This window comes from Pogona vitticeps, chromosome 14 (genome assembly GCF_051106095.1).
Source record: "Pogona vitticeps strain Pit_001003342236 chromosome 14, PviZW2.1, whole genome shotgun sequence".
Lineage (NCBI taxonomy): Eukaryota > Metazoa > Chordata > Lepidosauria > Squamata > Agamidae > Pogona > Pogona vitticeps.
Window position 1 is genome coordinate 16584737 of NC_135796.1, and position 22845 is coordinate 16607581.

Below are 22845 nucleotides of genomic sequence, written 5' to 3' on the forward strand. Positions count from 1 at the left end.
TTTTCCAGTCAAGTGCTTGGAAGTCATCTTTAACGGTTTGGGAACTTAGACAATGGAGTTTATCACAAAGAATAACGCGGTGGACCAGCTTTGCCGAGAGAAAGTCTGTGTAAGAGCCACATCAGGTACACTATTTTATTTATTTGCACCCCCCCTCTTTCCCCTCCTTCAGCCACCAAAACGACACTCACATTGTAAGACATTCAACATGAAAATTAAGACAGGTGAAAAACATAAAAAGGCACCCCTAAAAGAAAGGGTGCCAACCAGACCGTTCAGCCACAGTCTGTCTTAGCTGCCCAAGGCCTGTCCGAATGAAAAGGTCAGATTCTCAGGTTGGCAGATAGAAAGAGGACCAGCCTAGCCTTTCATAACGGGGAGTGCCAGAGCTTAAAAGCAAGCGGATGTCCCTCCGCCCCAAACCCATTTGCTGCCCCCTCTCTGGCTAGCGGGACGAGGAGGAAAGGCTGTTTCCGAAGTTCTTAAAATCCAAGCAGGGTCATACGAAGAAAAGGCCTAGATGGCCTGGTCCCGGATCGTGTGCCGGGCCTTATGCAGCGTCACAAGCGTTCAGAATTGTGCCTAGAAACGGGAGCGGGTGGTGCCATGAAGCCGACGTCACAAGGGAGTCGTGCGTTCCCAAAAGTTGATTTGAGAACCCGTGACTCGAAGGAATGCTGCGCCAAGCCCTTGCTTTTCGACAGCGGTGGGCGTGCAGAGCAGTGGACCGTGGTCCCAAAGGGGAGGTTTCTGAACCATGGGTTGCTATGACCAAATCTGACCTGAATGGAGTGAATTCACTTCTGGCCTCCCATCAAAAACTGGGCCTGCAGAGACTCAGTATCTCTTCCTTCAGGTGCTACAAGAGCAAGATTCTTGTAACCCCCCGTCCTCTGTTCTGTGTGGATGTGTACCATAAAAACTGTCCCCAGTCCTTTTCAGCCCAAGTTTTTTCTTGGCAGTGTCGTTGCTGTTATGTGCCTCCGGTAAATAAGGGATCTCCAAAATGTCTGGCCCTCAACCACTGTGCTCAGCTCTTGTAAACAGCAGCCCGTGCTTCCTTTAGGGAGCCAGTCCATCTCGTATTGGGTCTTCCTCTTTTCCTGCTGCCTTCCACGTTTCCCAGCATGAGGGTCTTTTCCAGAGAATCTGGCCTCCTCAGGATGGGCCCAAAGGAGGACAGCCTCAGCGCCATCATTTTTGCCTGCAGAGATAGTTCAGGATGGATTTGCTGTAGGACCCACTTGTTCATCTCTCTGCCCATCCAGGGTATCCACAAAGCTCTTCCGCACTGTATTTCAAACAAATCCATTTTTCCCTCTCAGTTTCCTTTGGTCTCCAGCTTTCACACCCATACACAGTGCAACACAACAAAGGTTGCCTGACACTTTAAAGTCATTGTGTGTTTTTTTTTAAATTGCTTGAGGGTAGGCCAAAACTGGTACTGCATGCAGCATGGCATCTCGTGTTCAGTTTACAGGGCTGCAAGGTTCTAGACCTCACACATTTTGGGGGGCTAAATGAAGTCCCTGTCGGACCTAGCATTCATAGGGACCCACTCCATGGGACTGCTTTCAGAAACGCAAAAGAGGAGGTAGCAGAAGATTGGCACCCTGCGGCCAGCCCTGCCATTGGGCAGAATGAGGCAGTGGCCTCAGGCAGTAAATGCTGGTGGGTCCCCATCACCCCACTCAGAGCTCTACCCCCCCCAAGAGGAACTGGAAGGGGGGAAAACTCCCCTTGCTGCTTCCACATGAACCTTGCTCACACTGACCCACATTTTTCTATTGCTGTACCTCCTTTCTTTCCAAATCTGGATTGTAAGCTCTCTGGGGCAGGGACCTGGCAGTTGCTAAAATTACTTCCGGCAATCTTAACCAAAGATGGGGCGAGGTGCTTCTTTATAGCACAAAGATTTGGGTAGGACTCGATTCTGGGACTTGCAATGCCCCCAAAATAATTTGCCTTGAGTCCCATGGTTTGGGGGGGGGCGGGAAAGCAGCACGGAAGTGCAGTGAATTAAATAAATGCAAATGAAATAATTAAATGCAATCAACAGGTATCAGCCTCCTTTGCAAAAGGATGCAAGCAAGCATCCTTTTGCAGGCTTCGAGAATACTGTACATTGATGCAAGCAAGCCTTAGGCTGCACAAGGTTTGAGGACTCCAATTCCCATGAGCCTGCCCCAGCCCAGCGAGCTGTGATGCATGATGGGAGTTGCAGTCCAGCCATCTCTGGAAGGCGACACCTTCCCGAGCCTTCACCTTAGTAGGGTCCTGCAGTTCATCTAAAAATGGAAAAGAAATAGATTTTAAAAATAAAACCCGCCACAGAATAAAATCCTGTTGCTTGTAGCCTTTGCTCCTGTAAAAAGAGGGTAAAAGAAAACATCAGAGAGAGTTTTCTTTAGAATACAAATGCAAACATAGGCGATAATACGTATGTCTCTCCCCCTAGCCCTGCGGCATGCTGGGAGTCGTAGTCCAAGCCGGCTCCTCCCCCTTCTTCCCAGGGTTCGTTCCTTCCAGTTTGGGGGAGGGAAGGGGGAAGAGGCACGGCCACGCCACGTGACTGTGGCGGCTGCTCTCGCGAGATCCGGCTGGAGAGGTGAGGCGGAAGTCCCGCTGGGAGGCGCCCTGGCTGCTGGGGGCTCCACGTGGGTGGCGGCTGTGGGCTACGAAGCGCCCCGATGGGGAGAGCGCGCAAGAGGCACAACTGGAGGGCCCGCGGGCCGGGGGGACCCGGGACGCCGGCGGATCCCCCGCCCCAGGAGGAGGTGCAGCTGGAGCTGGGCGGTGAGTGGGACCCCGGGCTCCAAGAAACGTTCCTTTTTTTGGACTACTGTACAGAAAGTAACGATCCCAAAAGCTGGCTTTTTAAAATTTTATTTTTTTATTTTATTGGCTTGGTTGTTTCGGGAGTAAAAGTCCTGATGGGGGGTGTGTGATCCCTTCCTTGGGCTTGTTGATCCCTCGGCGTCGTCTTAGGTGCTCCTCATGAGCTGTCAAGTCGAGTGGGGAGAAATCCTGCGCTTGGAAGGATCGTAGCAACAGCTCCGTCTAGCCCGCTCCACGGTTTCCAACGGCGGGGGCGCCTCGGGTCGTGGTTAGAGCGCTGGGGCGGCGAGGCTTGGGAGAGAGGCAGTTCCCCCCCCCCCAAAAAAAAATTCATCGGGATACCTCCAGCCAGTCCTTCATCGCTCAGCCTTGAACCACCCGGGGGGGGGGGAGTTGCTAGAATTAAGCAGGGAGGACTGTCAACGCGCCCCCCCCTTGAACTTGTGGGAGGAAAAGCATAACTTGAGTGTCAATTGATGGATATACAGTAATAGGTGTTCAGTGGTCAGTATGGGTAGAGGAAACGAGTTAAAAGCATGGAGAGGGGATGAGGAGGGGAAGGCTAAGGTGTCTTCTGAGGGGTATGTGAAAGGGGTGAGGTGTCCCTTTTGACTCACTCTTGTCTCAAAGGAGCCCAACATAACACAGCCGTTGTGGTTTATCCAAATGCGAGGATGCAGGAAGCTATGAATAAGTTGGAAGTTTTAGTGGCTTGGAATTGTCACGGAGAGTGGAGTTCTGTCTAGTTAGCCTGGGAGTCAGTGTCGGTTTCTTCAATAATAATAATAATAATAATAATCTTAGATTTGCAGAGCTGGAAAGGACCCTATGGATTTTTCAAATCCATCCGCTGTCATGGAGGCCCAGTAGGGCATCGAACTCCTCACCTTAAAGTGCTGAGCTGTCTCAGCGGTTCATGGGACTTACTTTGGAGTAAACACATCCAGGGCAGGGATCAAAAGTAACCTCTCTCGCTGGCTCGGTGTTTTTCTTCTTCTTCTAGATGAAGCCCTCTTGAAAGGCGTCGATGGGAGCAACGCGCTGGTCCTTCCGTCGCGGAAGAACAAGGAGAAAACAGTCCCTCGCGAACAGAGCTCGGCCAAGAAACCCCTGAGCAAGAAGCAGAAGAAAATCTTGCAGAAAGTTTTGGAGCAGAAAGCGAAAAAAGAAAAGGTGGGGTTTGGTGGTTGGGGGGCCCAAAACAGAGGGTGGGAGAGAAAGCTAGCAAGCAAACCCGTTTAAGGGTTCTGAAATTTTATCTATTCACCTTGGGTAATTTTTGCATTTGGACTTCTCTCTGCATTCTTTATACCATTCATGATTGCACATGCCTCTAACGGTGTCATCGTCTTGCTAGCCTTTATTCCGCAATTAAACAGCCCTTCCAATCGTAGGGAAATTGCTCCAGTCCCTTCATTATTTGGGGTTTCCCTCTCTGTACCCCGAATGTGTGAACCCCCGCAGCATGATGAGAGTTTATGGGGAGTTTAGCCCAGAACACAGGGAAAGGTCAAGAGTTTTTCTCTCTATATGTCACCCTGCTTGTTCCCAGCATGCAGTGCTTAGGGGAGAGGATGCTTCGTGTGTTTGACTGGATGAGCTGTTTGAATTCACGTGGCTTCCTTTTTTAAAAAAAAACTTCTAGCGCGCTGAGTTGCTGCAAAAGCTGAGTGAAGTCCAGGCTTCGGAGGCGGAAATGAAGCTGCTTTACACCACTTCCCAGATCGGGACGGGAAAGCGGATGTACCAGGTGAAAAGGTAAGAAGGGAAGGGCCTGACCTCACCTAGGCTCCTGGTTCGAGGCCGTTCTGGATAGCTCCTTGGTTTAGGCAGAGGCTGGGAGTTTGATTCCCCAAGGGGCCTCCTTGAAAGGGGCTGGACTCGAGGATCTACAGGGTCCCTTCTTTTGAGATTGTCGAGGGGTAGCAAAATGTGCGTGGAACAGATCTCGGATTGGTATCCCTTCCCCAAAAAAGAATGGAAGGAAGGGTGTAGAATTCAGCTTGGTGTTTTCATCAAAGTGGCATCCACGCTCGTTTCCAGTTCCGGATCTGTGTCCAGTTTGAGCCTTCGCCTTGTCATCCCCCCCCTGCCGGTTTGACCGCGAACCGGCCTGCCTTTTGTGTCTGATGCTCTAAAGCGCCTGAGAAGGTGGGGTCATGGTTACCATCCATCTGTTGACCTGTCAACCTGGCGTTGGTCTTTCAGGGCGGTCCAGGAAGTGAACGCCTCCCATCCGGAAAAAATCAGAAGCGTTGGTGGCGCAAACAGGAAAAAATGTAGGCTGGAAATGGAAGAAGAAGCCGGGAATTCCGGAGAGGAGGAGGAAGAGGAAGAAGAGGAGGAGGACGAGCCAACGCCGGAAGAACAAATTGAAAAGGTGCCCCTGGAGGTTCCTAAAGCCAACATGCCGTCAAGTCCGGTGGCAAATACAGTCGCACTTCCACCCACTGCACCGAAGCAAAGCGAGCCAGCTTTTAAGCCACCGTCAGAGCCTGCGGTTTTTATTCCAGTGGACCGATCGGCTGAGATTCAGGTTGGTGTTGAATGCCGAATCCGTTGCCTTAGAGGGGAAAAAACAGTAGGTCCTTCATGTTAGGCTTGTGATTCTCCTTTGTTGAAAGTCCTTTTATGCTGGGGGGGGGGGGTGAACTACAACTCCCAGAATTCAGCAGGCAGCTTTCTGTCAAAAAACACCGTCTTTCCACCTCTGGTCTCTAATTACGATTAAGCCAAAATTGGTAAAGACACGTATGTTGACATTGTTGTTCATCCTCTGTTGAGGAGTACCGGTTGCAAGGGTGTTGAGATCTGGAACTCGAGGCGCTGTCCGGGAGGTGGTTGTTTGTAAATTGGGAGCTGAGGTGCCCCGTGGTAGAAACGCGGTGGAATCTGGAGCAAAACCCAAAAGTGTGGAGCTCTGAACAGGGATGATGAGTTTTCTCCTTCCCGAACCATCCCTGTTCTTGCATCGAAGCCTCCTCTGCTGTTTTGCATAGTGGGACTTGTTTTTGAATAAACATTGAGAGGATCGTACGGTACGTTTATGATCCCAATAGAAATGCTTTCTGGGCAAGCAAGACCCATTAGCCTTAGAAAAGACCCGCTTCTTAATCAGTGACATGGACCAGTTTGGCACCTTGCAGTTTAATGCTTTGGTTCCCTTGTGGGTGGACGTTCAGTAGCCGTCTGACACCATCCCAGGGGGGTTGGCTTCTTTATCCATGGAAGGCCTCTCTTACTTTTGAAAGGAAGCCAGGCTGAAGCTTCCGATCCTCGCCGAGGAACAAGTCATCATGGAAGCCATTCACGACAATCCCGTGGTCATCGTATGTGGAGAAACGGGCAGTGGCAAAACCACGCAAGTGCCTCAGTTTCTCTACGAGGCAGGATATGCTAGGTGGGTCCAGCCTTCTTCTGTAGGGTGGGAGCAGGGGAAGAACAGCGAATCCGGACAAAATTTTAAAAACGTCCAGTTTTTAAAAACCAGGACTTTGGAGTGCTGAACCGTACGGGCCAGGCCTGCAATAGTTATTTTTTTAAAAGGCATCATTTCAAGGGCGGTGGGTCATCTGTTTCACTAAGATACCTTTTAGTTTTTCTACCGATGGTTATACAGTGGTGCCCCGTATAGCGAGGTTAATCCGTTCCGGATTAACCTTCACTATGCGAAAACATCGCTGTACGGGGCAGGAAAAGCCTATTGGAATGCATTAAACTTAGTTTAATGCGTTCCAATAGGCGCCAAAACTTACCCCTCCAGCGATGTTTTCGCGGTCCGGCGGCCATTTTGGAGCCGCCGATCAGCTGATTGGCGGCTCCAAAATGGCTGCCGGACGCCCCAATCGTCGCAAAGCAAGTGCGGCGATTGGGGCAGCTCCGTATAGCGATCCCCAAAAAGGGATCGCTATACGGATTCTTCGTTGTACGGTGCACTCGTTAAGCGAGGCACCACTGTATATATTTACCGTACCTTCCTTCAGAGGAGAATCGCTACCGCTAGGAACTTCCAGGAGTGTTGCTTCTCCTTTTGAGGAACCAAGGGGGTGGGGACAGTTTTGGGGGGGCCCCAAGAGCGAAATAACGGCTGCCCCCTGACTTATGAGAATCAATTCTACTCCCAGCTCCAGAGGCATCATCGGAATCACTGAACCCCGGCGCGTGGCGGCGGTGTCCATGTCTCAGCGCGTAGCGACGGAGATGAACTTGTCACATCAGTAAGCGTGCTTACCTGGACCCTTCCCGAGGCTTGCGTATCGGATGCTTGGGTGGCCTTTGGAAGCATTGCAGCATCCTTTTTCCTCTCCACCCAGGGTGGTTTCCTATCAGATCCGCTACGAAGGGAACGTCACGAGCGACACCAAGATCAAGTTCATGACGGACGGCGTGCTGTTGAAAGAAATCCAGAAGGTAAGGGGGGGGATTCTCCTCCCCGCTGAGACACAAATGGAAACACACCGGCATCCGGAAGGAATGGTTCTCACTTAGGTCGCATCCTGTCATGTGTTAGTGGGAGCAGGAGACGGAACTTGGGAGAGAACTGAACGGGTCGATGAAGGCTGGATTACTTCTGCTGTCCCTTCTCGCCCCCCCCCCAGAAGAAAACACAGGTTGGGTTTTGCAAAAGGGGGGGAAACAACCGCAGCATGTCCATTAAGGGAAGCGTGCAGACTTGCTTTCTTCCGTGTGTATGTGTGTGAATGTCTCTATGAGAACACCCATTTCTTCCTCTCACATTATGTGACAACCTGTAATTTTTATCTGTGCTACCGCTCTTTACAAAACACAGAAGCAACTGTGGAACTACTTTTTCATCTTGCTTGCTTGTTATTAGTTTATCGCTAACCTTTTCTCAAGACTTTCTGCTGTTCCTCTTCCTTGTTGAGCAGCTGAGGTCTTGCAAGGACCCCTCGTTTTCCTACAGCAGATGAGCTCTTGCAAAGTTCGTTCGGCTTTGCTTACAAGCCAGAGACCTTTGTTGAGGGCATGTCAGCCAGGAAACAAACTGAGTTCCAACTTGGTTAGGTCACCGTTGAGCCTGGAGCCCCCAAATCTCTGTTGATGAGTTTCCCTGGATTCTGACCACTTCCTTTTCTGTATCTTCAGGATTTCTTGCTGTCCAAGTACAGTGTCATCATCCTCGATGAAGCCCATGAAAGGAGCGTGTACACGGATATCCTCATCGGCCTTTTGTCTCGCATCGTACCACTGCGGGCGAAAGTAAGAGAACACGGAAAGGTTCAGTTCTGCTCACGCTGTGTTACAAGGCGGTGTGAGCATCTTGTAACACCCAGGGAATGAGTTGGCTGGGCTTGGTCCCTACCAAGAAAAATTCTAACCGGTGTGTTCCCCTGTTTGCGTATTCCCAGAAAGGACACCCATTGAAGCTGATCATCATGTCGGCCACGCTCCGTGTGGAAGATTTCACAGCCAACGCCAGACTTTTCCGAACTCCTCCCCCTGTTATCCAGGTAAGGGCAGCAGCTGGACAACATCTGGAAGGCGTTGGGTTGTGTCACCTGTTTTCCAGCTCTTTTCCCAGTTCAGGGGCCCAAGGGGGGGGTGAGCCTCAACCCCTACTTCTGTAGCAAAAGCATGGGGTGGCATCCAGGCACACACCTTCCCCGGTGAAGCCTGGCATCTGCATACCAAAAGCAGCAGAGAAGGATGGGCAAGCTAGACGGTTGTTGTAGAGACAGCGATGCTCTCTGCACGTGCTTGAAGGGATTCCTGTTTCCCTATCTTGCATTTTTTGTCACGGATCTGGGGTGTGTTACTAAGGAGGGGCTGTCAACCCAGTGGCTTGCCGCTCACCCATCTTGAAAAATCCTGAAAAGTCCCAGCAAGCTGGTCTCGAGGATATGTGAGCTCGCCGTGTCAGTCCTCTGGACCTCTTTCGTGGTCTTCCTCTGTAGGTGGCTGCTAGGCAATTTCCCGTGGCCGTTCATTTCAACAAGAGGACCCCTCTGGACGATTACGCTGGGGAATGTTTCCGGAAAGTTTGCAAAATTCACCGCATGCTACCCCCGGGTAAGTGCACGCTTCCCGTGAATCTCCCTCCCACCAGCTCTGCTGCCATCGTGACATTTACAGGCTTTTCCTACCTTGCAGGTGGGATTCTGGTGTTTCTCACGGGCCAGGCTGAAGTGCATTCGCTCTGCAGGAGGCTGAGGAAGGCTTTTCCATTCCACAGAAACGCATCCCAAGGTAACTCCGGGACCTTCGTCAGCTGCGTCGACGTTTCCTTTATGAAAGCGCTTGGCCATTTCAGACGGTCGTTCTCAAATCTGGACCATCAAATGCTGTTAGATTTCAACTAGGGATGGCATTTTCATTATTCTCAGACTCCCAAACGCAGGTGTTCTTTCACATTTTATTTTTAACATTCGCAGGACTTAATAATAAAAAGGCTACTTTCTTTTTTCCCCCCAGGAGATGAAGACAAGGAGGATTCTGTCGAAGAAACCCGGAGATTTAAGAAATCTAGGCGGGGGAAGAATGTGGTAAGTGTGATGTCCCCATTAACGTCCCTCTCAAAGTTAATCAACTTTCAATACACATCCAGGAAATGCCCGCCAGGCAGAGGGTTGAAAAACCCAATGGATTTTCCTGCCTCTAAATTTCCCTCTTTTGTTTATGAAAATTCAGTGCTTTTGTTTTCTTCATGAGGACTACATGCTTATGCTGTTTGTTTGTTTTTAAAGCAAGCTAGAATCCAGGGTGGGAGAAAGTATCTTATGAAACTCAGTGTGACTGGCATAGTTTTAATAGACGCCGATGGTCTTTTAGAATAGCCTTCCAGGTAAACCCCGCATCCGTTACCAATCCATCTGCACCACCTTGTGTGAAACTGTTGATCAGTGGCACAAATTTCTGATTTTCCGTAGGTCTCCAGAGATACTGCTCATTTTCAAGCATGTTTCAAAGTGGAGGAAAAACCCTTCTTTTCGTGTGCTTGATGGTGCTTTAACATTTCAAACCGAGAGAGTCACAATGGCAGCTATTTCCTTTCCCTTCTTAGGCGCTACCCAAAATTGACCTGGATAGTTACTCCGTGCTGCCGGTGGATGAAGGCGATGAGGACAGAGAGGCTGGAGCTGATGAGGATGAAGAAGAGGCCGACGCCGCAGGCTCCGATCTTGACCTGGATTTGGGGGACGGTGGGGTGGAAGAAGGTTGGTCTCTTAGAAATGCGCCCTACGTTGGGGCAACACATGATCCTTAACGAGCTGAGCTTTTAAGCAAGCGAGAGGCAGCTCTGTAGCCTCTGGATGATTCCCACGAAGAGGCATCTCTTTGAAGGCGTCTACCAAGTAAAACTGGGTAGTCGGCGCAAGATTCTTGCTTCTGTCTAGAAGGGTTTGGGACTGTAAATGACCCCTGTAATCCACAATGGTGCATTCTGTTCTCTTCCCCGCCTTTCGTTCTCTGTTGGCGCTCCTAGCAAGAGTGGCCAGCAGAGCAACTGACGGCTATTTATGGACTTTACAGTTCTGTTTTCTTTTTCATCCCCTCTTTTTTTTTCTTTTAACACAGAGGAGAAACAGGAGTCTTCCCTCCCACTCTACGTGCTCCCCCTTTACTCCTTGCTAGCGCCCGAAAAACAAGCCAAGGTAAAGATCCAACGCCTTGGGAAGGATGGGGCCCAGTGGATAATGTGACAGTTGAACACTTTAACCTCAAAAAAAAAAAAGGCACCTTGTACGCTTTTATTACAGTAGATGTATCACAATTCAGTTTCAAGGTGCGGATTCTTTATACTAAGGATGGACAGATCTGAGGCTGTCAGGAAGAGCTTGGCTGTTTTTTTCCACTAGAATAACAGGATCCACTAGAACTCAAAATTTCTGGAATGAAACAGTAGCAGGCGAAGGCAGGCAGGCCATGGCTTTTCCTGACTGTTCAGTTTTCAGTCCCAAAGCTAGCATTCTCACACAAGTCTCCTCTTGTTTTCCCCTTAAGCTTTCTTCATTTCCTTAGCCTAGTAGTTCTGAAGGAGAAAGAGATTTCTCTTTTCATGGTTACTCAACGCAGTGAGTTTGAAACACTTTGCCAATCTCCTGTAAATAACCCCGAGACCTTCCACTAAATCTCGGTGCACCCAGTCTGTCATCTCTGGCTTTAGGCTGTCAGAGCAGTGTGATCCACATAATCTACTTTGGGAGGGGGGTGTTGAAAAGTGAAAAGGAACCTTTCATTTACAGAAGTATGAGAAAGTCTTCCAAGGGGGAGATGCCTTGCGGGACTTCTGCAAAACCTACTGAACAGAGGGCTTGAGTACAGTATGTTCCTTGGGCACAGGTTGTCTTGCTTTTGAGTAGGCACAGAAAATAGGGGTAGGAAGTGGACTCTTCTGAAAAAAGGCATAACTGGTTGGAAGTCTGGACACAGCTCCCCGCGACCGCATTTCATTGCAGCGCTCCCCACTTTCATTAAAAAATAGGGAAGGGTCACTGTCACCCTTGTTCCGTATGATGTGTTTTCTCCAGTGATCAAAACAAAAACGGTGTGTCTTGTCCCAGGTTTTCAGACCCTCGCCTCCCGGGACAAGGCTGTGCGTCGTCGCGACCAATGTCGCCGAGACATCGCTGACCATCCCCGGCGTCAAATACGTGGTCGACTGCGGGAAGGTCAAGAAACAGTTCTACGACAAAGTCACGGGAGTGTCTTCTTTCAAAGTCACGTGGACCTCTCAGGCCTCGGCCAACCAGCGAGCGGGCCGAGCCGGGCGGACGGAGCCCGGCCACTGTTACAGGTCAGCTCGTGTTCCTCCTCGGCTCAGCCGATAAGGATTTGGGAATATGTGTGTTTAAAACCACCTCCACCCCGGGAAAGCCCTCCGAGAGCTTTTCAGCGGTCCTCGGCCAGGTGATGCTACCCCTCTGTTAGAGCAGCCCTGCTTTCTTTCCTCCTAGGCTTTACTCTTCGGCCGTCTTCACGGACTTCGAGGAGTTCACCGCTCCGGAGATCACCCGGCGACCGGTGGAGGATTTAATTCTGCAAATGAAGGCTTTGAACATCGACAAGGTGGGAGTCTGTTGATCCTCATCTTCTTGGAACGGCATGGCAGGAAGGGATCATCGCGTCCAGCCTCTGGGCAAGGAGGCCCAGTGGGGGAATCGAGCCTAAACTCCCGAGCGATCCGGCATCTCCGAACCGCTTCCTCTTCTGTTTGTGTTTGCTTTTAATAACTTTGCAGCTGGGAGCCTCCGAATTCAATTCTTTACACGTAGGTCGGCGTGGAGGCAAAACCCTTCCTACCCAATGTCTTTAGGCAGTGGCCCTCAAGAAGAATAATTTTAAATCCGTGCCCTCGTATTAATCATCTCCATGTGCCTTCAAGTCAGTTCTGATTTCTGATGGCTCTTTTTCAGGATTTTCCAGGTAGAGAATACTCAGAAATGCTTTACCCTTCCCTTCCTCTAGGGGGCACCCTGGGACTTGTGCAGCTGGCCCAAGGCTACCTAGGCTGACTCTTTTCCCAGAAAGCACAGTGGGGGGAATTGAACTCCCAACCTCGAGCTAATCCTGCCCTTCTAGACAGTGGAAAGTTACATAAAAAGTTTGGAAATTTTCCTTTTTAACCAACAGCTCCAGGAATTCTGCCGCACACAGGGGAGGGGGAGGAAGTGTTGCCCTCTGCTTCTTTATGGACTACACTTCTCAGCATTCCTCGCTCTTTGTGGGGGCTGATGGGAACTGTAGGCCGGGAAGAAAAGCCAGCTACAGAGGGAGGCACCACTGCCCAATCTTGCTCCAAGGCCTGACTGCGTGTTAGAACCTTGTTAACGCCCGTTGCGTGATGTGATCTCTGAACGGGAGCTGTAGATATACAGGCGTGGGGAGAAGAAGCAGAAGGTTGGCTTGTTCTGTACATTGGCTTAAAGCCTTACAAAAACACATGAGAATAGAAGCCCGTTGTTTTATTTCTGCAGAGAACAGATAATCCACTTGGCGCAGAAGGGGAATGACTCGTCCCTGGTCATTGGAGGGTGTAATCCTATATTGACATTTATTTAGGAGAATGTGTCACTGCATTCGTAGGATTTACTTCAAAGCAGATAGAGACAAGCTTGGGGAAAATGTGTGGTTCAGGGTGTTTTGTGAATCTGACATTGGAGTCTTTCGTTATACCTCCCCCCCCCCTTGTTGGTTGTTTCTCCCCAAGAATCTTGAGACTGTTACCCCTTGGTACAGGGTTGAGAGTTTTGGGTGGGAGGACCCAATTCCTCCTGCAGATCCACCCGTTCTTGCTCAGCTTTGCCCCTTTCCTCTCCAAAGAGGGAAAAGCAATTTGTTTAACTGATTTCACTCCCCCTCCCCAAAAATAGGTCAGCAAGATGTCAGTAACGTTACGGAGGCCAGACTGCTATGGCGGGAGACGTGGCTCGTTCAGTCCTGTTTTCTTTGCATTGCCTTTTATCCTTGTTATTATCTTACAAACGCGGAGCTGGGAGAGACCCTACGGATCATCCGGTCCAGCCCCTGTCAAGGGGGGGCCCTTGCACAGAAGTTGTCTTTTTCCTGGGGTTTGACCTGGGGTAAAAGTTTTGAAAAATCAGTTCTCCTGACCTGTAGAAGCTCAGCCTCGCCTTGTCGATTGACGGAGCGAAAGTGGTTCCTCCCGCTGCATTCTGCAGTGGTTGAGATCACATGACTTCATTTCGGCTGGGATTCTCTCCCCTTCCTTCAGGTGGTCAACTTCCCGTTCCCGACCCCACCACCGACAGACGCCCTCGTCGCTGCAGAGGAGCTGCTGATTGCCCTTGGGGCCTTAAAAGAACCCCCAAAAGCTGGAAGGTAAGGCCTCTTGATTCGCTAAACCACCGTTTGCTAAATCTTTGACTTCTTTTCCCCTACTCCTTCCTTCCCCCTCTGTTTTTTTTTCTCCTCCGTTGCTAGTTTCTAAGAAACGATGGATGGATTTTGGGGAACCCTGTCCATAGATTTAAATAAATTTGGGGTAAGGTTTTAATCAGCTGATGGTTAATTGCTTAAAAAGCTTGCTGCGTGTGACTGCAACTTCAGTATACATGCTCTTTCATATATATGCAGAAAGAAGCATGGAAGTCACTGGAGTTTAACCTGCAGAATTTTTTAACAGTGCCTCCCCTACTGCAGCAATTATCCTGGGATTAAAATGGGGGGCAGTTGTTTACTTGTTTGTTTATCTATGTATTTGTTATTATTTTTCCCAAATGCTTTGGGCAGAATGACCGTCCTGTTCTTCTCCTTCCAGGCTGAAGAAGCTGCAGGAGGCGAAGCTAAGCTGCCCCATCACCCCACTTGGGAGCACCATGGCATCTTTCCCGGTGTCTCCTTGTTACGCCAAGATGCTCGCCCTGAGCAAGCAGCACAACTGCCTGCCCTACGTCATCGCCTTGGTGTCTGCCTTGACCGTCCGGGAGTTTTTCGAAGAGTTCAACCGGTGAGGAGCTGCCGTTTCTCAGAGAGAGAGAGAGAGTTCAGTCTTTGCTTCTTGAATCTATTTTCTTTTTCAGATATTTGTTTCCAATTATTTTGAATCAAATGCCTTTTGCAAAGTGTTGCCTCCTGCAGCCTCGTGATGCAATGGTTAAACTGCAGTACTGCACTTAAGACTCTGCTCAAGACGTGCGTTCCAATCCCGACAGGCTCAGGTGACCAGCTTGAGGTTGACTCAGCCTTTCATCTTTCCGAGGCTGGTAAATTGAGTCTCCAGCTCGCTGGGGGCAATGTATAACCTGCATAATTAAAAGTGAGAGTGCTTTAAATGTTGCGGGGCGGTATATAAGCTGCACATTTTGATTTTAATAAAAGGTCCGGGGTCTGCTCATGCCCTGATGGGATATCACTTTTCAAATGTGGCACAAGACCGAGAAGAGATGGATAGATCGGGTCCGTTTGCAGAATGGAATGTGTTGTTGTTGTTGTTGTTGTTGTGCTTTTTGTTTGGCTGCTCTTCCAAGGGGTAAACCGAAAGGTTTAACTTCCTTTGTTAGGAATCCACCAGCTGTCGACCAGACCAGATGGGCGGGATATAATTCAAATAAATAAATAAATAAATAAATACAGTTAATAACAGCACTTTTTGAACAAAGAAACACATCCACAGTAGGCGGGGCTTCCTCCCCTTGTCCTTTTTGGGATCACATGGCCTCTGGGCTCGCCCGATGTTATCCTGATCCCCTACGGCGATCCAAAGTCCTCTCCAGGCGAGTCGCCAGGCCCCTTGATACTGGCTGGACTGCTTTTTTTTGTTTTTGGCACGTTGCAAGCAGAATGAAATGCTTACACATCACATCATGATACGAAAAGCTAAGCCCTCCTGAGTTTACTGGAACCGATTCACGACAAATTTTGCAGCCGTAGATGAATCGTTAAACCCGGAGGCTTTGTTTGAAAGGCTCGCAGCAACTTGAGTCGGTTGGGACTGTTCTCCAGAAGACAAGTTCTCCCTGAAAATGATCTCTATCAAGGATCCCACAGCATTCTGGCTCCTGTATGTTTGTTCCCTTCCACAGGCCTGCTGTTAGCGAGGAAGAACAAGAGGCGTTGAAAGGGAAAAGGGCGCGAGTCGCCCAAATGCAGCGGATCTGGGCCGGACAAGGGCCTTCCCAGAAGCTGGGGGACCTCATGGTGATGCTAGGTGGGCCCCTCTTCATTCCTTCGTCTCTGCGGCATATATATTTTTAAACAAAGGAGGCTGGGATTCTCACTTGCTACAAATCTCCCCGTCTCTTCCAGGAGCTGTGGGTGCCTGCGAATACGCCGGATGTACCCCTCGGTTCTGTGAGGCCAACGGCTTGCGCTACAAAGCCATGATGGAAATCAGGCGCTTGCGGGGCCAGCTCACCACCGCAGGTACGGCGGGACAGCCGAGTCATGGTGGGGCTTGGGTTACTCCCCCAAAATGTCCCTTTGACCTGATTCCTCTGAACCGCCGCTTTTGACCCCCGATATTACTGACTTTGGGGATGATAGGAGCTGTAGTCAGGACATTCAGAGGGCATTTTGTAGAGCTCGGGAAATGACCGTAAAAAACTTTTCCTTCACATGATTTGGTATGTAGCATTTTGAAAACCGTTGTTGTTTTTTTGTCGCGTCGTGCTTTTGAAACAATTTTTATACAGCTTATTACTTTTCTGTTCTAACATTTAAAAGGGCTTAAGCAATGTTATTTGTTCCACCCATCTCATTCACTTCATTCCGTCGGTTACTTTATTTTTGCAGCGTAACTTAGGGGCATCCTTGTTACAAAAAAAAGACAGAGAGAGAGAGGATAATTTGCTAGTGGCGACTTTTCCAGGGGCCGTATTCTGACCTCTGAAAGCTGCCTGAGGTTTCTCCTGATCTTGTACGTTGCTTTTCGTTGCTGGGTTTTTCCCTCCCACCAGTGAACGCCATTTGCGCCGACGCCAACCTCTTTGTCGATCCGAAAATGAAGCCTCCCACGGAGACGCAGGTGAACTTCCTGAGGCAGATCGTCCTGGCCGGGCTGGGCGACCACGTTGCCCGAAGGATCCGGGCAGAGGAGCTTCTGGATGAGAAATGGAAGAACGGTTACAAGGTAGACGGGGGGGGGGTGTGGATTCTCCCAGCTCGGATTTTCCCCCCTGTCTTTCCTTTTAATTGTGTCACATTTCCTGCCAAAACGGATGTGGGAGGGTCTCTGGCACAAGGGCCTGAGATTAAAGTGTGTGGCTTTAGTACCACCAGATGTACAAAGCCAGGGTGGGCAGTCCAATCGTTTTTGTAAAATCTGCTTTTCTATTTATACTGGAAACCTATGGATGGTGAACTGGAGGCAGATGCAAAAGAGAGGGGAGGGTCTGTGTGCTAGGAAGCAAGCCCTGACTCATGCAGAGAAGCAACAAGAAGCCTCTTCTAGTGTATTATTCTACTGTCCCTTTGGAGACACAGAGAATGAATGTCCCCATGGGGCAAATGATGTTTGGCGGGAGCTAGAGATCTCACCGGCCTCTCATGTTTGAATTTCCTTCCTTCCCCACATTGTCGTCCTTCTGCCAGACGCCTCTCCTGGACGATCCAGTATTCATCCACCCCAGTTCGGTTCTCTTCAAGCAGCTCCCCGAGTTTGTTGTATATCAGGAGATTGTCGAAACCACCAAAATGTACATGAAAGGTAAAAAAAAAAAAGATCTCCCTTTTTAAAAACGACATAGGGAAGCCATTGAAACCCTCAAGCACCAGCAGAGCTTCAACAAAAAAGAAGGGAGTCTAAAACTCTACAAAGCCTAGCTCCCAGCATTGAAAAATACAACATGCAAAAAGGTTCAATGAACTCTACCCAGCCACGAGGACCGGTGATCACTGCACGCAAAACACTAGCTAATGACACCCATCAATCACAGTGATAGATCATCTCCCCCTTCCTATCACAACAAAACACCCATAATAAAAAACACCCTGATCACCATAATCACCCAGTCTCCTGAAAAGGACAACAAGCTGATCCCAACAGCTACAAATACTCAACTATCCCACACACTACACCAAAACACAGACAAGAGTTCTAATTCCTGTCCTCTGAAGATGCCCGTCTCAGAGACAGGCGAAACATTAGGAAGAAAAACCTCCAGAACACGGCCAAACAGCCCAAAAAAACTACAACCACCATCGGATCTTGGCTGTGAAAGCCTTCAAGAATACAGATGCCTTTATGTTTGTTTGTTTTTGAGCCACATTTCCCTCCTGCCTTTTTTTTTTTTCATCACTTGTTTCTGTTCTCCCGAAGGTGTTTCGGAGGTTGAAGCCGAGTGGATCCCGCTCCTTTTGCCTCCGTACTGCCACTTCGGAAAACCGCTGGAGACGCCGCCTCCTTCTTACTGCCCTGAAACCGGCCGTGTTCGCTGCCACAGGCCAAGCGTCTTCTGTAAGTTTCTCAGGATCGTTTTCCTTTCTCCGGGAAGATGCCTTCCTTCACCGTTCATCTCTTCATGTTTTCTCAGCCCAGCTGTGCTGCGTTGGTTAGGTACATGTCGTAAGACAACAGTATCGATGCCGGAAAACACTGAAATAGCGAAAGCTATATATTGCATGGTCTCTGGCTCCTAGTGGCCGATTCTGGTAAATGCACCTTGGAAATACATATAAATACAGTGGTACCTCGACTTACGAATTTAATCCGTATTGGAACAGCGTTTGTATATTGAAAAGTTCGTAAGTCGAGGCAAACTTTTCCATAGGAATGCATTGAAAACCATTTAATCTGTACCTGCTGTTATCCGTTCATATGTCGAGGTGCTGTTCATAAGTAGAGGCATTAGTTCCCATAGGAACTACAGTAATGCAAAGCCGGTTAATCTGTACTCTACCACTGGGGGGTGAATTTTTTTTTCTTATTTTGACCTAAGATGAACTTAGGTCAAAAAAAGGGCAGGAAAGGGTTTTTTTTTTTCGGTTCGTAAGTCAAGGCTCCATTCGCAAGACGAAGCAACTCTTTGCGAACGGAGCCATTCGTAACTCGAATCGTTTGCAAGTATGGACATTCGTAAGTTGAGGTTCCACTATATGTGTTTCTGGGGTTTTTTATTTAGAATTCTCTCTCTCTGTTTCTCTCTCTCTATCTCTCTGCAGATCGAGTGGGCTGGGAGCTCCCAACCGTGGAGACGGATTACCCAGAAGGAGCCGAACGCTACAAATACTTTGCCAAGTTCTTGCTGGAAGGGAAGGTAGGCGTGTTTCTTTTTTCAGAAGGAAAACGAAGAGAAACGAGAGCTGAAGCACTGGATCGACTGAAGCTCATGCGATGGATTATCTCGAGATTCAATTAGGGGGGCTGCCCGACAGATCGATGCATGAACCCCCACCTCTCCTTCTCTTAGGTCATCAAAAAGTTGGCCGCCTACAGCCGCTGCTTGCTGTCCAGTCCAGTCACGATGCTGAAATCGTGGTCCAAGTAAGTCATTACATAATTATTGTGGATCATTATTTAGACAGGATGGAGTTTTCTTTGAGAAGTAGCCAGCAGTCTGCAACAGGCTGGGAATTACATGGTCTCAAAGAGCAGTCCTGGGTTTTCAGGAATTGGGGGGAAATTCTTTTTAGGAAAGAGGAAAAGAAGACAGATCACCAGACAGGTGGAACCGGAATGGAGTATTTTGAAGGAGGACATGGCTGGGCAAAATCTTGGATCAGAGCAAAAAGAAAGAAAACACTGCAAGAATTTGTTGCAGTTTGTCTCGATTTATGCACTCGGCTGATCATTTGTGTTGAAAATCCCTGCAGGCTCCAGCCGAGGACAGAATCCCTGCTCCAAGCCCTTGTCTCGGAAGAAGCAGACCACCGAGATGCTTTACTGGCTGCGTGGGAGAAGAACCCGAAATGTAAGCTTTTTCCCTTCTGTCTTTTTTGGCCATGCTGAGCTTGAACACAAATGCGCCATTTCCCTTAGAAGGACGTTGCTGTGGCAGAGAGAACCCCAGTCTTTTAACCAAGCCAGTCTTCTTCGTTGGGTTTGTTTCCTGAAATAACGCCGCTTTGGTATGGTTTCTGAAACGCCTCTTAAGAGCAGCTCTCGAGGAGGCGAGCCACTTAGTACACCCAGGAGACTTGACCCTCCATGGCACTGAATGGGGAAGCCATTGTGAGCAGAGATGGTTTTGCAGGCAGCTCTATGAAAATTAAAGTCATGTGTTTTGGGACCCCGATGACGTTGGGGTGGTGTTCACCTTCTCAGCGGTGGGTGGGAGACATGGGACCCGACACACACCCCGCAAGTTTTGTGCTCCTTACATGGACTGGCCCATAGCTCAGTAAAGCTTGCATCACGCGTAGATATCCTTTAAATTCAGCCACCAGTATCTCTAGATCACGTAATTTAGAAGGGAAAAGAGCAGTGGTGTTCAGGTAACCTCCAGTTGCATCCAAAGGTCTTGTTTCAGCCACGGGGCTGTCCTGGAGCTTGGAAAAAGCGTTTCCTACTCTCAGAGCCTGCTTACCTTACTCTAGAGTAACTCCACCGAAGCGGAAGCAAAATTCTCTATCGCACACCTGCTTTTGAAACACCCCAGAGAGACTTTCAATGGAGTGTTCCCTCAGATCATACTGTCTGTTGGTTGCACATTTATTTATTTACAGTTTTTTTGTTATTATTGTTGTCGTTGATTCTTTTTTACTTACTGCCAGACTCCTGGAAGGCCAGGATGTAAATGTTTTCTCCAAATCCATTCCAAGTGTCATCGTTACCCCCCGGGGGCCAATTTAATATGTAATGAAACATTCCATCAAATCACAATTCTCGGCCAGATTTCGCTTTTTTTAAAAAAAAAATTCCCCTCCCTTGATAACCAAACTCTTCTGTTTTCAGATCTGTTGGCAGAGTATTGCCAGTGGATCCCCGAAGTCACGCACAAAGAGGTCTCGAAAATCTGGCCGCCTGTACAGTGAGGTCAGGAAAGGTCGGGCTGCGAAGATGCCTTCTGGAACCAGCACCAGCCAAGGAAATGGAGAAATGCAGGAAACCTGGCTGACTTTGGAAGGAGAAAAACAGGCTCTGAGGAGCCAGCAGGATATGGTCCCTCCCAAGGAGTCTCAGGCTGACTAGAGATCTTTCAGTTCCAGGCAACCACCAGACCTCATGCCCAGAAAGACAATTATACATATAAAGGATTGTCTTCCATTGAATTGAATGGAGAGGCCATTATGAATGGGGGACTGCACTTTTCTTGCTTGCTGGCTAAAATAAAAACAAAGCGCTGGGCGATGATCCTATTAGATTTCGGCGAGTAAGTTTCGGGCATCGCCCTGACCCAAGCGAATACCTTCCTTCCTTTTCTTTCTTTGGGTTTGTGGTTCTTTTTAAAGACGATGCCGGAGCACGGGCCGGATCAAATAAAAGAATTAAGCGAAGAAAAGGGAGCTGATCACTTTGAGGTTCGTAGGAAAAGAGAGACTTAGCCCCCAGTGGGCTTTGATTGGCCTCTTGTCTGCCAAAGAGCACCTGAATAAATGAGAATAGAAGCCGGAGGTTTTGCCAAGGGAGTGCCGTTTCCGAAGGCTGCGGGGAAATGGATGCCGTTTTGTACCACGTGGATACGTGCCTATTTCAGAGTGTGGCGGAAAGGATCTGTATAATGAAGGCAAGACACGAGAGGTCCTGCAGACAATAGCGGTTGTAATTTTAGAATTATTTTTGTCTGACCTCTGAAATGGCAGCTACAGCGCAGTCTTTCACATGTACATAGTTCCTTTTGCCATCAATTCATAAATGTATACTTTTTAATAACTGTTTTGCAGTTAATAAATATATACTTTTAAATTACTGGTGTCTTCCCCCCCCCCTCTGTGTTTATCAGTCTCTTCTCCATTCTGCTTTACAAAATAGAATGATCCCCATCACCAGCCTGTTTTCTTGTATTTTAAATCGAAATGGGAGGCACCTTCATATGCAGCTAGAGAAACAGCATCTTGGTTCCGACTTGTGCATGCACAAATATCCCTAGATTCCTTAATTTCTTTTGATTAATTATTATTATGTTCCTGGCCCTGCCCCAGAACAGAAGCACACGAGGTGGCCCACCAGTATCAAAATTGTGTTTTGAGATGATGGATAGTTTTTGAATGCTTCTCTCATTCCCCTCCTCTTCGTGCTTCAGAGGAATAGATCTGGGGGGGCAGAAAATTCCCATTCCGATCAGATTTAATGCCCGAGGATGATGATATAATAATATCTTAGAATTGCAGAGCTGGAAAGGGACCGTGTGGATCAGGGAGTCCAGCCCCTGTCTAGGAGGCACTGTGGAGGAAATCAAATGTGCGACCTCTGGTTCCACAGCCAGAGAGCTAAACCACTGAGCTATCCAGCAGTTCATGGAAGATGCAACCCAACCACGTCGGGGGGAGGACTCGATTTCCCCTGCTTTATCAAACTACAGTGCAATTTTGGGGGAGTTCAAGAAAGGATTTCCTTCCATTTTGAAGGAACTCAACCCCGAGTGCTCACTGGAAGGACAGATCCTGAAGCTGAGGCTCCAGTCCTTTGGCCATCTCATGAGAAGAGAAGACTCCCTGGAAAAGACCCTGATGTTGGGAAAGTGTGAAGGCAAGAGGAGAAGGGGACGACAGAGGATGAGAAGGTTGGACAGGGTCATCGAAGCAACCAACATGAATCTGACCCAACTCCGGGAGGCAGTGGAATACAGGAGGACCTGCCATGCTCTGGTCCATGGGGTCACGAAGAGTCGGACACGACTCAAAACGACTAAACAAGAAAGGATGCCAGGAGCTAAAAATGAAGACTTGTGCTAAATTGATGGAATAAATTGGATGAACATATTAGAGTCCAACAAGCCCCCAAGAACCACGAAGAAGCTTATGGCATCCATGAAGAAGCTTATGACATCTTGAAGCTGGCACAATCCTTGAAAAAATTCCACCAGGACACATTGGTTTTCAGGGGGCACATAAAGCTTCCTTTAAATTTTTGGAAAGTCAGAAGCCGGAAAGAAAAACAAGAAGTGGAGATGCCGGGGATTGAACCCGGGGCCTCATACATGCAAAGCATGCGCTCTACCACTGAGCTACATCCCCTGGATGGCTGCTGGGGCCGATCTGTGTGGTACAGACTCGAGACAGTATTGTGTCTGCCTTTTGCAGAGGCGCCCCAGTGTAAAATTTTAAAAAATGGATATTTTTATGGTCCTCGCCGTGTCCCTGTGCCGAATATATAAAATTCGGCACAGAGACTGAATTCTGCAAGGGTTAAATCTTTGCAAGCATGCATCGTTGGTAGATCCATGCTTGCAAAGATCTAGCCCTTGCAAAACTCGGCTTCTGTGCCTTTAAGTCTTCTTTCTGCTTGCTTTATCAGAGCTGTTACAAAAGCATTGACGCAAGCACTTCCTCGTTAGTATAGTGGTAAGTATCCCCGCCTGTCACGCGGGAGACCGGGGTTCGATTCCCCGACGGGGAGGCTGTGAGTTATTTTATTTCTCCTTTTTCTTGCTTTTTTCTTCTTTGGGACCACAGCTGCCGCGAATCGCCCCCTCAGTGCAGGATCATGCA

At 48.8% G+C, this 22845-nt stretch overlaps 1 protein-coding gene and 2 non-coding genes across 4 annotated transcripts; 2 read left to right on the forward strand and 1 right to left on the reverse strand.

Moving 5' to 3' along the window:
* Positions 1 to 5: 5 nt before the first annotated feature.
* On the forward strand, positions 6 to 21103 carry DHX37 (DEAH-box helicase 37). 2 transcript variants are annotated; one of them, XM_078381735.1, is made up of 27 exons: positions 6 to 125; positions 3842 to 4011; positions 4484 to 4596; positions 5047 to 5374; positions 6090 to 6238; positions 6963 to 7055; positions 7152 to 7248; positions 7945 to 8058; positions 8208 to 8309; positions 8754 to 8868; positions 8950 to 9045; positions 9271 to 9341; positions 9860 to 10013; positions 10375 to 10451; positions 11361 to 11593; positions 11754 to 11865; positions 13532 to 13638; positions 14078 to 14266; positions 15342 to 15466; positions 15565 to 15681; positions 16215 to 16387; positions 16849 to 16963; positions 17576 to 17713; positions 18418 to 18512; positions 18666 to 18739; positions 19069 to 19166; positions 20150 to 21103. In XM_078381735.1, the coding sequence occupies exons 1-27, from the start codon at positions 53 to 55 to the stop codon at positions 20227 to 20229; spliced, it is 3408 nt and encodes a 1135-aa protein (XP_078237861.1). In that variant the 5' UTR covers positions 6 to 52; the 3' UTR covers positions 20230 to 21103. The 2 variants fall into 2 exon arrangements, with proteins under 2 accessions (XP_078237861.1, XP_020644538.3); XM_020788879.3 differs by lacking the exon at positions 6 to 125 and adding an exon at positions 2583 to 2796.
* A 1196-nt stretch (positions 21104 to 22299) lies between these two features.
* Positions 22300 to 22371, reverse strand: TRNAA-UGC (transfer RNA alanine (anticodon UGC)). Its single transcript has one exon. It is a non-coding gene; the product is annotated as a tRNA-Ala (tRNA).
* Positions 22372 to 22681: 310 nt separating this feature from the next.
* TRNAD-GUC (transfer RNA aspartic acid (anticodon GUC)) lies at positions 22682 to 22753 on the forward strand. Its single transcript has one exon. It is a non-coding gene; the product is annotated as a tRNA-Asp (tRNA).
* The last annotated feature ends 92 nt before the right edge of the window (positions 22754 to 22845 follow it).

Excerpts from the sequence above, each read along its gene's own strand:
- DHX37 (XM_020788879.3), top strand. The coding sequence starts at position 2,691 with ATGGGGAGAGCGCGCAAGAGGCACAACTGGAGGGCCCGCGGGCCGGGG. Across the intron at positions 8,869-8,949 it reads TCACCGCATGCTACCCCCGG|GTGGGATTCTGGTGTTTCTC; the intron begins GTAAGTGCACGC and ends CCTACCTTGCAG. Across the intron at positions 9,342-9,859 it reads CTAGGCGGGGGAAGAATGTG|GCGCTACCCAAAATTGACCT; the intron begins GTAAGTGTGATG and ends TTCCCTTCTTAG.